The following is an 11,953-nucleotide window of genomic DNA, read 5'->3' as shown; positions in this document are numbered from 1 at the left end:
GCTACAGCTAAAGTGGTATGTACAAAGAAAAAAAAATGATACAGTTCAAATTGCAGACATTTTCTTTTTACAGAAAATAATAGAACACACAAACCACTCCCATGTTCCACACAATACATAACAGACCCTTAAGGGACTGCTATGTATTTTGGGGGACCTTTGGGGTCTGTGTGTAGGAGAGAGATGCAGAAGAAGCAGGAGAGAGATGTCATTTGCCTGTATTTTGTTTTCTTCCTTTGTAAATGTCAGCCTTAAAAAAAAACAAAAGAAAATCACTGCTTTTGGACACCCCTGTGCATAAACCTAGGATGTACTTGTATATAAGAGTGTTAAGGTAAAACATATTGGTTATCACCACGCTTGCTAGCATGAGAGGAATATTCTAGGGCCTTTTTTCATGGGTAATGCTAAACCAATGAGCTGTAAAGATTTTAAAGCATTGCCTATGATAAATTTTGAGTATAATTTTTGAGGACAATTTATATTCCACACAGTCTCTTCTTTTAAACATTACACAAATTGGGAATTATATTGTGTTGGTGAATATTAAACTTATTATAGTGTAATACTACTCCCAAAGGAGCTGCTGATTGAGATGGGTCCTCTGATGCTGGCCTCAACCTAGTCAAAACCCCCAGCCTCTCTGACTCAACCGGCTGAGTACACAAACACTAGTCCTCACAAGAAAATCACTAAAGTTAATCTTGCATTCAGCAATAATGCTACTTTGAAAGAATAGACAGCAAAACAATCATTAAAGGCAAACTTTGTGTATTGATGTACAGTAAGGGGTAAACAATGTAACATGAGAGTAACAAAAGAAAAAGGCATTAAATGACAGAGATAATAGTACAATTAACATACAGAGCAGTAAACAATGCTCTGTATGTCAATGGTCTGTCAAACGGTCATGGTAGAAAACCAGCATCCAACCGGTATCCAATGGCTGCCAGTGCTGATCAGTGTGTTTCATGAGGGGGGGTCGGAGCAGTCCCTCTGTCAGAATACAATAGCACAGCGGGGGAGATCTGCACACTAACATGGCTTGTGCTAGTACAGCAATCTCTCAGGTTTTTTTTTTCGTTCAGCCTGCTGGGTTGAACAAAGAAAAACGTATAGTGTATATCCATCTTAAATTTATACCAGCCACCCAGGGCAGCTTGTGTTAGTACAGCGATCTCTCAGGATTGTTTTTCGTTCACCCTGCTGGGTTGAACAAAGAAAAACATATAATGTGTACCCAGCTTAAATTGATACCAGCCACCCAGGGCAGCTTAAACAGTAACGCCATCCCCTGAAGTGCAACAACGAGCCGCAGTAAAACCAGATGTGTATAAGACCCCATAGCTATACTGCCCAGATGCACAAGGCTGGCTATGCTAAACCAAGAATGCCTGAAGGACACTGTCCAGGCCTAGGCGGTCCAGGGTAAGTAACAGAAGGTGGTATATGGGCAAATTTGAGTGTAGTAGGGGGCAGTCCTTAAATTGTTTCTTCTTCTGGCTACCATTGGGTAGCATCCAGTTAGGGTATGCTAGCGAACCAGTGTAATATTTGGCTCAGTTGCAAGATAGTTAGGGAACAGAGACTGAATAAAATCAAGTCAGATATAAGAGCAGTTTTAAGAAGTATTTTGTTATCTTGAATATGAGAGCTGTATGAGAGCCTGCTGCAAGATGTATGTAGCAGGTCTGAGTGTATGTGCAAAGTGTATGGTGGATGGCGGCTTTCTGGATAACTCAGTTCCTACCAAACAGTACAGATAGCAGCCTGACAGCCCTCTCCCCAGTGCTACGGAACAGCATTTGTGGCAGAAGGTCTCTTTCTGTGTCTCTGGCGATCAGAGCTGTGGGTGGTGTTGTGTGGTCTCTTTATCTCCCTCTCTCTTTGACTATTCTGCAGTGGCAAGGTGAACAGTGCGGCTGTAGACCACCCTCAGGTAGTGATGGTTTAGGGCATAGGCTTTCCCATTGGCTGGGATCCCGAACAGCTAACTCTCCATCGTCCCAGCGCCAACTGCCATGACCTTTCCTGGGCAGTTTGGTATGTATGCCTCTGCCCCACCCTCAGTGTCCTGTGGCTCCTTGGGAACGGTAGTCTTCTCCCTGCTCCACACAGTACAATATCACCTTCACGGGACTACACGTTCCAGAATGCCATTCGTGGCTGTGTCTTTCCCTTGGCTGCCCTTTGGGCTTAGCAGCAGCTGGATGGAAGGGAGGAGGAGAGAGAGAGGGAGCAGGCATAAGTGAGACCTACAGCTCCCTGTACTAAGTGGCTCCAAGTATTGAGTGGGAACAGACCTGCCAGCACCTGGTTACATTCAAAATTTAGGTTTGACAAAAAATTGCGGAAATATAGTGCAACATAAAAATTGCAACTAGCTATTCTTTCATTCTACAAGTTCTCTGCTTTATATATAATATTTTGGGGTATTAGGTCATTTTTTGTCTCAAAATGCACATTATAACATGAAAAGAATTGTAAATGTAAATTGTTTTGTATGTTTTACTAGGAGAAAACAATAACTGGGTTAGAAGAAACCTGTCATGTCTAATAAAAATTCACAACTAAGCAGGCTGAATGAGGTAAAGCCCAGATGAATTTTCAGTTTAAATCTTAATACATTTCAAATGCATCAACTATGTGGGGTTTCATTGTGTTAAGGGAGGGAATGATCTGGCATCTGAATTTTAAGGGGGCATATCTGGGGGCTTAATATGCAAAAGGTTGCTGACCTGGGGTCTGCATGTTAAGGGAGCTTATCTGGGGTCTGAATATCTTACGAGGGACTGATCTGGGTTTGGAATATGTTAAGGGGGGTGATCTGGGGTCTGCATATGTTAAGGAATCTGACTAGTGGTCTGATAATGTTAATGGGGCTTATTTGGAGCAAGAATATGCCAACAGGATTTATCTGGGGCCAGGATACGTTAATGGAGTTTATCTTGGTTCTGCATGTAAAGGGGGCTGATCAGAGGTCTGAATATGTTAAGGGAACTAATCTGGGGATTGAATAGAATAGGGGGATTGCATGAGTCTGCTTTACGTGAGCCTGTGATTCTCTGTTATTTTGTGAGTGTATTTTTATGAATTTTATTAATATTTCATAAATGTTACAGTTCTATGGGAAACCTTCTCCTCTCTTTGAGCACACATCAGTCCAAGTACTTTAAAGGGTGCACACATCTTGAGCCTGTGAGATCCTGGGTGCCTATAAGCAGAAGATTTCTTATGTACAGCGCATCCAGAAAGTATTCACAGTGCTTAACTTTTGCCACATTTTGTTATGTTACAGCCTTATTCCAAAATGGATTCAATTCATTTTTCCCCTTAACATTCTACAAACAATACCTCTTAATGACAACATGAAAGAAGTTCATTTTGAAATCTTTGCAATTTATTAAAAATAAAAAACAAAAAAACCCATGTACATAAGTATTCACAGCTCTTGCCATGACACTCAAAATTGAGCTCTGGTGCATCCTGTTCCCACTGATCATCCTTGAGATCAGGGGCGTATTTGCCGCGAGGCAAACAAGGTGTTTGCCTAGGGCGGCACATTTTAGGGGGGTGGCACGGCGGCGGCTCCGCCGCCCCCCCCCCCTTCCAACAGAAGGGATACTTAGTACATGGGCGGGCTGCTGTGTCTTACTTGGGTCCGCGACTCCATGTCCCAGTCCCACGTCAATCCGGTCCACGAAGTGCTGCTGGAGGAGGGGTAAAGAGGTTATCCGGTGTCTTCATTTCCCTGGATTGCGATGTGTGAGCGGGATGACATGCCGCCCCTGTCATCTGGCCACACCCCCAGGATCACTCAACAGCCTAAGGCAGCTTGTCCCTCCCTCTGCAAGCTCTGCCTCCTTGCCGGTGATTAGCCGCCTAAATTGTAGCTCAGGAAAGGCACACAGGTGGCCAATCACCAGCGAGAAGGTGGAGCTTGGAGAGGAGGAGCCGAGCGGCAGCGCAATGATCAAAGAAGGTCTAGTGAGGGAGCAGCCGAAGTGAGTGAAGAGAGTGGCCGGAGAAGGAAGACAGCTGACCGGTAAGTGTCTGTCCCGTGCAGATGGTGCTGCTGCAGCCAGGTATGCTGGCTGTAGATGGGAGAGAGAGGGAGTGAGCCCAGGCTGGAGCAGGGGTCAGCAAGGTAAGTATCATTGGTGTCAGCAGGAGGAATAGTGCCCCATCATTGGTGTCACTGATACCAATGATGGGGCACTATTCCTCCCACTGACTCCAATGATGGGGTGCTATTTCCCCCCCACACTGACACCAACAATGGGTCACTATTTCTCCCCCCACTCACACCAACGATGGGTCACTATTCCTCACCCCACTGACACCAACAATGGAGCACTATTCCTCCCTTCACTGACACCAACGATGGGGCACTATTCCTCCCTTCACTGACATCAATGATTATTATTATACAGTATTTATAAAGCGCCAATAGTTCGTTCAGCGCTGTACATTACAAAGGGGGACGGAACATGTGACAGAACAATAACAATATAATGCAAAACATGAGGGGATCGAGGGCCCTGCTCTTTCGAGCTTACAATCTAGGAGGGAGGGGACAACAATGATGGGGCACCATCGTTTGTGTCAGTGGGAGGATTAGTGCCCCATCATTGGTGTCAGTGGGAGGAATAGTGCCTCATCATTGGTGTCAGTGGGAGGAATAGTGCCCCATCATTGGCGTCAGTGGGAGGAATAGTGCCCCATCATTGGTGTCAGTGTTGGAGGAATAGTGCCCCATCATTGGTGTCAGTGTGCAAGTAATAGTACCCCATCGTTGGTGTCAGTGGGAGGAATAGTGCCCCATCATTAGTGCCAGTGTGGGAGGAATAGTGCCCCATCATTGTTGTCAGTGGGAGGAATAGTGTCCCATAATTAGTGCCAGTGTGGGAGGAATAGTGCCCCATCACTGGTGTCAGTGTGGAAGTAATTGCACCCCATCATTGGTGTCAGTGGGAGGAATAGTGCCCCATTGTTGGTGTCAGTGGGAGGAATAGTGCCCCATCATTGATGTCAGTGGGAGGAATAGAGCCCATCGTTGTCAGTGGGTGGAGCTCTAATAGGAAGAGGTGGAGCCTAAATAGGAAGGGGTTGGGGTTACAGATGAAGGGGTGGATCTTAAACAGGAAGGGGTGGGACAAATTTAGATGCGGGTTGGGTGTCCGATTTTAGTCTTGCCTAGGGCAGCACAAAACCAAAATACACCACTGCTTGAGATGTTTCCACAACTTGATTGGACATGATTAGGAAAGGCATAAACATGTTTTTTTAAGGTCCCACAGTTAGCAGGGCATGTCAGAGCACAAACCAAGCCAAGAAGTCCAAGGAATTGTCCGTAGACCTCCGAGACAGGATTGTATCAAGGCACTGATCTGGGGAAGGGTACAGAAAAACTTCTGCAACTTTGAAGGTCCCAATAAGCACAGTGGCCTCAATCATCTGTAAATGGAAGAAGTTTGAAACCACCAAGAATCTTCTTGAGCGGGTCGCCCAGCCAAAATGAGCGCTCGAGAGAGAAGGGCCTTAGCAAGGGAGGTAACCAAGCCCCCAATGGTCACTCTGAAAGAGCTCCAGTGTTTCTCTGTGGAGAGAGAACCTTCAAGAAGAGCAACCATCTCTGCAGCACTCCACCAATCAGGCCTGTATGGTAGAGTGGCCACATGGAAGCCACTCCTCAGTAAAAGGCAAATGGCAGCCTGCTTGGACTCTCAGACCATAGAAACAAAACTCTCTGGTTTGATGAAACAAAGATTGAACTCTTTGGCCTGAATGCCAAGCGTCATGTTTGGAGGAAACCAGGCACCACTCCCCACCTGGCCAATACCATCCCTACAGTGAAGCATGGTGGTGGTAGCACCATGCTGTGGAGATGTTTTTCAGTGGCAGGAACTGGGAGACTAGTCAGGATCGAAGGAAAGATGAATGCAGCAATGTACAGAGACATCCTTGATGAACACCTGCTCCAGAGCACTCTGGACCTTAGACTGGGGCGACGGTTCATCTTTCAACAGAACAACGACCCTAAGCACACAGCCCTCATAACAAAGGTGTGGCTACGGCTAACTCTGTGAATATCCTGGAGTGGCTCAGACTTGAACCCGATTGAACATCTCTAGAGAGAATTGAAAATGGCTGTGCACCGACGCTCCCCAACCAACCTGATGGAGCTTGAGAGGCACTGCAAAGAAGAATGGGAGAAATTGCCCAAAAATAGGTGTGCCAAGCTTGTAGCATCATACGCAAAACGACTTGAGGCTGTAATTGGTGCTAAACGTGCTTCAACAAAGTATTGAGCAAAGGCTGGGAATACTTATGTACATGTGGTTTTTTTCATTTTTTATTTTTAATAAATTGCAAAGATTTCAAAACAAACTTCTTTCACGTTGTCATTATTGGGTATTGTTTGTAGAATGTTGAGGAAAAAATGAATTTAATCCATTTTGGAAGAAGGCTGTAACATAACAAAATGTGTCAAAAGTTAAGCACTGTGAATAGTTTCTGGATGTAGTGTATGCTGGTTCTACATATATTGGTCATAAATCACTGGTCACACCGCTGCGATTTAAAATCACACGATTTGTGTGCAATTTCAGAAGACTTTATTGCTACTTGTGAAGATCAATGATTTCTTGCAATTGGCAGTGCAATTTCCATTATATTCTATGTATGTGAAATCGCAACAAAACTGCAGAAATAGTAATGCAAGAACTACTTTAGAAATCGCATTGCAGCAAATTGCAAACGTTAAGACGCTGACATTCACCAGATGCGATCTCAATTCCCATATCACACTGGTATGTCCGGGCACTAAGGTGAGCGTGCACACCTGATGGTGAAGGAGCACAGTGGTGTAGTATATTGAAGATTCATGGGTGTCATATTAATTGAAGGTCTACCTATCCTTTTTGAGAAGTGGGATTATCTTATACACTTGGATCCAACACATAGGGATGGGCTCACTGTCTTTGGATTTTTTTTTAACTATATGAGCTGTATATTTATCTTCTACTTATTCTAGTACACCTTTTGTTTTTACTTGCATGTGTGTTAGTAGGACAGCATGTTGGTATTTATATGTCTTTGATTTACGTATACATACATATGCTTTATATAGTAGGGTAGCACTGTGTTGATATACATACTTTTGCATACCTGGTATTAGTGATTATATTGTGTCACATTGTCATACTGTGCTAGTAGGGCAGCAAGTTGTTTATGTTTTATTTATGCCTTATAGATCCTGGTGGCACTGTGTTGATATATTTATTTTACATAATTTTATATCTTCTATCACATTTTTATTGGGGAAGGTATTAGCAATCCAGCATTGTTTTCATTCATTTTTGACATTTTTTTTTTTCGATGTGGGAATACATTTGGGTGTGTGCTCAGCTTAAATTGGCAATTCTTATCATTTAGATATTTTTTGAGATTAAATTCTTTTTTCTCAGGCTCACATCATTGCTTGTCCCAGCTTGATACTCTACACTAGTGGTCTCCAAACTGCAGCCCTTTGCTTGCTTTTATCTGTCCCTTGGGGCACTATTTCTCCCACTGATACCAACAATAGGGAATTATTCCTCCTACTAACATCAGTGATGGGGTATTATTCTTCCTACTGACATCAGTGATGGGGCACTATTTCTTCCATTGACACCAATGATGGCTCACTATTCTTCCCACTCATACCAATGATGGAGCACTATTCCTCTCACTGACACCAATGATGGAGCACTATTCCTCTCACTGACACCAATGATGGGGCACTATTCCTTCCCTTTATACCAACAATGGGGCATTATTTTTCTCACTAATGCCAATGATGGGGCATTATTTTTCTCACTAATGCCAATGATGGGGCATTATTTACTCCCATTAATGCAAGGGCACTTTCTACTTACAGTGGCCACAGTCCAGCCTCCTCAAAGTCTGACAGACAGTAAACTGGCCCTTTTTGTTTTGAAGCTCATGCTCTACACCATACAAATAAGACCATGTGAGCCACACACCCATTCTAGTCCCAAAAAAAAAACCTTTATTTAGACCACCTGGATTTCTTGCACAAAGCTTAGCACACCTTCCTTAGAGAGGAACTGGACCTCACCAGTTTTGTGATTATGTACTTCAAACTGCGGTGAACTGTCCAAAGCCTTTTTGCCCACTATAATTATATATGGATAGCCCATTATATGGGCTTCCCTTAACCTTTTTCCTATAGTCAAATGGTCCCGATTATCTAGAACTACCTCACCTCTCAAATGATGGACTGAACATAAAACGTCATAGAGCTTATCTGCTACTGGTAATGCTGCAATCTCTTTGCTTCCTTTTTTGGGGGAAATTAAACAGATCTGATATGGGGCAATTAGACCCGGCCAGTGAACATCCTCCTCAGTGGAAAGGACTTCTATAGATGCTGCCAAAAGTCTTGATATGCCAACGCCATAACATCCCATTTGTGCAATGGTGGGTTTGCTCTGTGAATCATAACAGACTGCATTAAACATAAGTGAGTATTTGGTTCCCAGGTAGAATGTGTGCCTAATCTCAATGCCTTTGCTCTCCACCAATTTTCCTGAACATACCGGACAGTCCTCCTCCTCGACTTTCAATGTCTCCACATTTGCTGCAAAGTCACAACTTCCACACAACATTAACCTGTCTTCACCAATGCTGGCAGGTAGGTGGAATCCATGTGTATCTGCCTGTACTTTCACATACTGTAGGCCAAGAGTGTGGAAAATCTTGCAGTAAGCGTTGCACATGTTGTTGTACGTTTGGTAGGCAGCTTCTTCAGTCATGTCAAACGTATACAGTTGTGTTCAAAATAATAGCAGTCAGACATCACTAACCAGATCAATCACTGTTTTTGGTAGAAATGATACTTCTACATGGCAAATAATTTACTAGCAGGTGTAGTAGACTAATAGAAATCCAACAGACCCAACAGTCATGACATGGATGCTGCTGATTCTGTGTAATTGAATCACTAATTGAAAGGGGCATGTTCAAAATAATAGCAAAATAATAGCAGTGTGGAGTTCTATTAGTGAGGTCATTCATTCTTTGAAAAACAGGTGGCAATTATTGCCCTTATTTAAAGAAGGAAGGCAGCAAATGTTGTACATGCTGGTTACAGTGCATTTCTCTCTGAAATTCTGAGGAAAATGGGTCGTTCCAGACATTGTTCAGAAGAACAGCGTACTTTGATTAAAAATTGATTGGAGAGGGGAAAACATATAAAAGAAGTGCAGAAAATGATAGGCTGCCCAGCTAAAATGATCGCAAATGCTTTAAAATGGCAACCAAAACCTGAAAGACGTGGAAGAAAGCAAAAAACTACCATTCGAATGGATAGAAGAATAGCCAAAATGGCAAGGACTCAGCCAACAATCAGCTCCAGGAAGATCAAAGAAGGTCTAAAGTTCCCTGTGAGTACTGTTACAATTAGAAGACGCCTACATGAAGCCAAGCTATCTGCAAGAAGCCCCCGCAAAATCCCACTGTTGAAAAAAACACGTGCTGAAGAGGTTACAATTTGCCAAAGAGCACATTGACTGGTCTAAAGAGATATGGCGCAACATTTTGTGGACTGTAAGTAAGATTGTTCTTTTTGGGTCTAGTGGCCGGAGACAGTTTGTCAGACGACCCCCAAACACTGAATTCAAGCCACAGTACACTGTGAAGACAGTGAAGCATGGTTGCGCAAGCATCATGATATGGGCTTGTTTCTCATACTACGGTGTTGGGCCTATTTATCGCATACCAGGGATCATGGATCAGTTTGAATACATCAGAATACTTGAAGAGGTCATGCTGCCTTATGCTGAAGAGGAAATGCCCTTGAAATGGGTGTTCCAACAAGACAAGGACCCAAAACACACCAGTAAACGTGCAACATCTTGGTTCCAGACCAACAAGATTGACGTTATGGAGTGGCCAGCCCAATCCCCGGATCTTAATCCAATAGAAAACTTGTGGGGTGACATCAAAAATGCAGTTTCTGAGGCAAAACCAAGAAATAGAGAAGAACTGTGGAATGTGGTCCAATCATCCTGGGCTGGAATACCTGTTCACAGGTGCCAGAAGTTGGTTGACTCCATGCAACACAGATGTACAGCAGTTCTCAGAAACAGTGCCTACACAACTAAATATTCATTAAGTGATTCAAAGGAAAGCAAAATTTTCAAACATTTTTCAGTTTATATAGTGAATGTTTGAGTTTGTAAAAAAGAATACAAACACTGCTATTTTTTTGAACAGTCTAATATTCACTTTTCTTCCATTTTTTTAGAGGAACAACACAAATTTGATATATTTTTCTTCATGTTTTGATTTGGAATAGAATGTGTAGTGTTCCCAATGCATTTGTGTGTATGGAAATAAAAGCTATTAGAAGGATTTTGAGCTTTATTCACTTTTTTCAACACACTGCTATTATTTTGAACACAACTGTACATGTCCTTCATGTAAAACTCCCTGCCACGCAGCAAGCCAAAGCATGGCCTCTTCTCATCTCTAAATTTCCGAGTAATCTGGTAGAGCAGCAGAGGAAGCTGTTTTTGGCTAATGCCCCCTTCTGTGGCAACAAGTTGGGTAACAGACTCTTCATGTGTTGGCCCCAAGCAGTATTCCTGGTTGTGTCTGTCCATCAGACAGAACAGTTCCTTTGCAACTAAATCCCAGCGTCCACTTTGTCTCCAAAGCGCAGCAGAGCAAAGAGTGGTCATGTCCATCTTCTGTCCTCCAATCTCTTGCATGGCATGATCGACAAGGCGAATTAGCTTCTCCATGGCTTGTACTGTGTATGGCATGTAATGGAAACAGCCAGGGCTAGAGGGATGTATTAAGCCAGCTTTTGTCATGAGTCTTTGACTCCTGCTGGTGGGCTCATTGGATTTTTGCTGCAGTTCTGAAGAACTTTCTTTCCACAGATTTCCTGGATTATAAATCTTAGAGATTAAGTGGTGCCTTCTTTCACCCGCATTGTGGCAATAATATCTGCTGGCCACAAGGTGGGAAAATGATATTCTCAGCAGTCTCACCATTGTGGGTTCCCTGTGAAAGACAAGCATAACATTTAATTTTGCTATTTCTCAGCACAGTATACAATTCATGTTTTTGCAGCTACAAAGTTTACGCCTAAAATGTAAACTGAACTCCGAGAGCTAAACACCACAGTCCAAAAACATATACTGAACTTGCTTGCCTGCCGAAGGATGTGTAATTCTGCCCTATCTTTTGATCCAGGCATATATCAGAGCTAGTTCCTTAACTTCTGCTGCAGCAGCACTGCTTAAAGTGGTTTTAAACCTCAGAAATGAAACATGAACAAATCACATCCTTCTATAGTGTGTACTTGCCTCTGTCCAAAGCACTGAGTGTGATTCCTCTCTGTTGACTCGTTCCTCAGTTATTAGCAGTCACTTCTGACAGGTTTTCCCGACCCCAAGAGATACAAAAGTGATGGGGAGTAAAGCTTCGGCACACAGCCTGTGATTCATATCCTTAGCTCTGCATGTTTTCTGTGTGCTGTGTGAAGGGGGATGTGTCCCTTCCCTACAATCAGGATTCAGGGCTCTATTCACTGAGATCTGCAATGTGAGACTTCAGATCCCCACTGATAGCGCTGAGAAAAAAATTATTTAATCGGTGTGTTTTTAGAACAATCTACAGAAGAGAGGGCTGAAAATGAGCAAGTACAACTTGTGTAGGAGGATTGGTTTCATCTTGGTGTATCATCTGAGGTCAGTCACTTCATGGAAGGGTTTTCAACCGCTTTAATCATGAACATAATCCCTGCCTGCTGATTGGATAATGAAGGCACAGCAGCAGAATAATGAGCTCACCTCTGTGTTCCTCTATAACATGTTCCCAAAGATGAACTTATCCTTTAACCTTAACCACTTCCTGTCTGGCCTATTGCAAAATGGCG

The 11,953-nt window shown here is 43.2% G+C and overlaps 1 protein-coding gene across 1 annotated transcript in view; it reads right to left on the bottom strand.

Moving 5' to 3' along the window:
• Positions 1-8,030: 8,030 nt before the first annotated feature.
• LOC149429320 (putative proline--tRNA ligase, mitochondrial) overlaps positions 8,031-11,953 on the bottom strand; it is a 40,500-nt gene continuing 36,577 nt past the window's right edge. Inside the window, exons 2-3 of the mRNA XM_089666549.1 lie at positions 10,478-11,076; positions 8,031-8,833 (exon numbers count right to left, since the gene is read on the bottom strand). Of these exons, the coding sequence (XP_089522675.1) occupies positions 8,058-8,833; positions 10,478-11,066 (1,365 nt within the window). The 5' untranslated portion in view covers positions 11,067-11,076 and the 3' untranslated portion in view covers positions 8,031-8,057. The remainder of the gene's footprint in view (positions 8,834-10,477; positions 11,077-11,953) is intronic.

Source organism: Staurois parvus, unplaced genomic scaffold (assembly GCF_062004578.1).
Source record: "Staurois parvus isolate SC_StPar_1 unplaced genomic scaffold, SC_StPar_1.0 ptg002753l, whole genome shotgun sequence".
In the NCBI taxonomy this organism is placed as follows: domain Eukaryota; kingdom Metazoa; phylum Chordata; class Amphibia; order Anura; family Ranidae; genus Staurois; species Staurois parvus.
The sequence above is the reverse complement of the archived record's forward strand: the minus strand, read 5'-3'. Positions and strand labels throughout refer to the sequence as shown.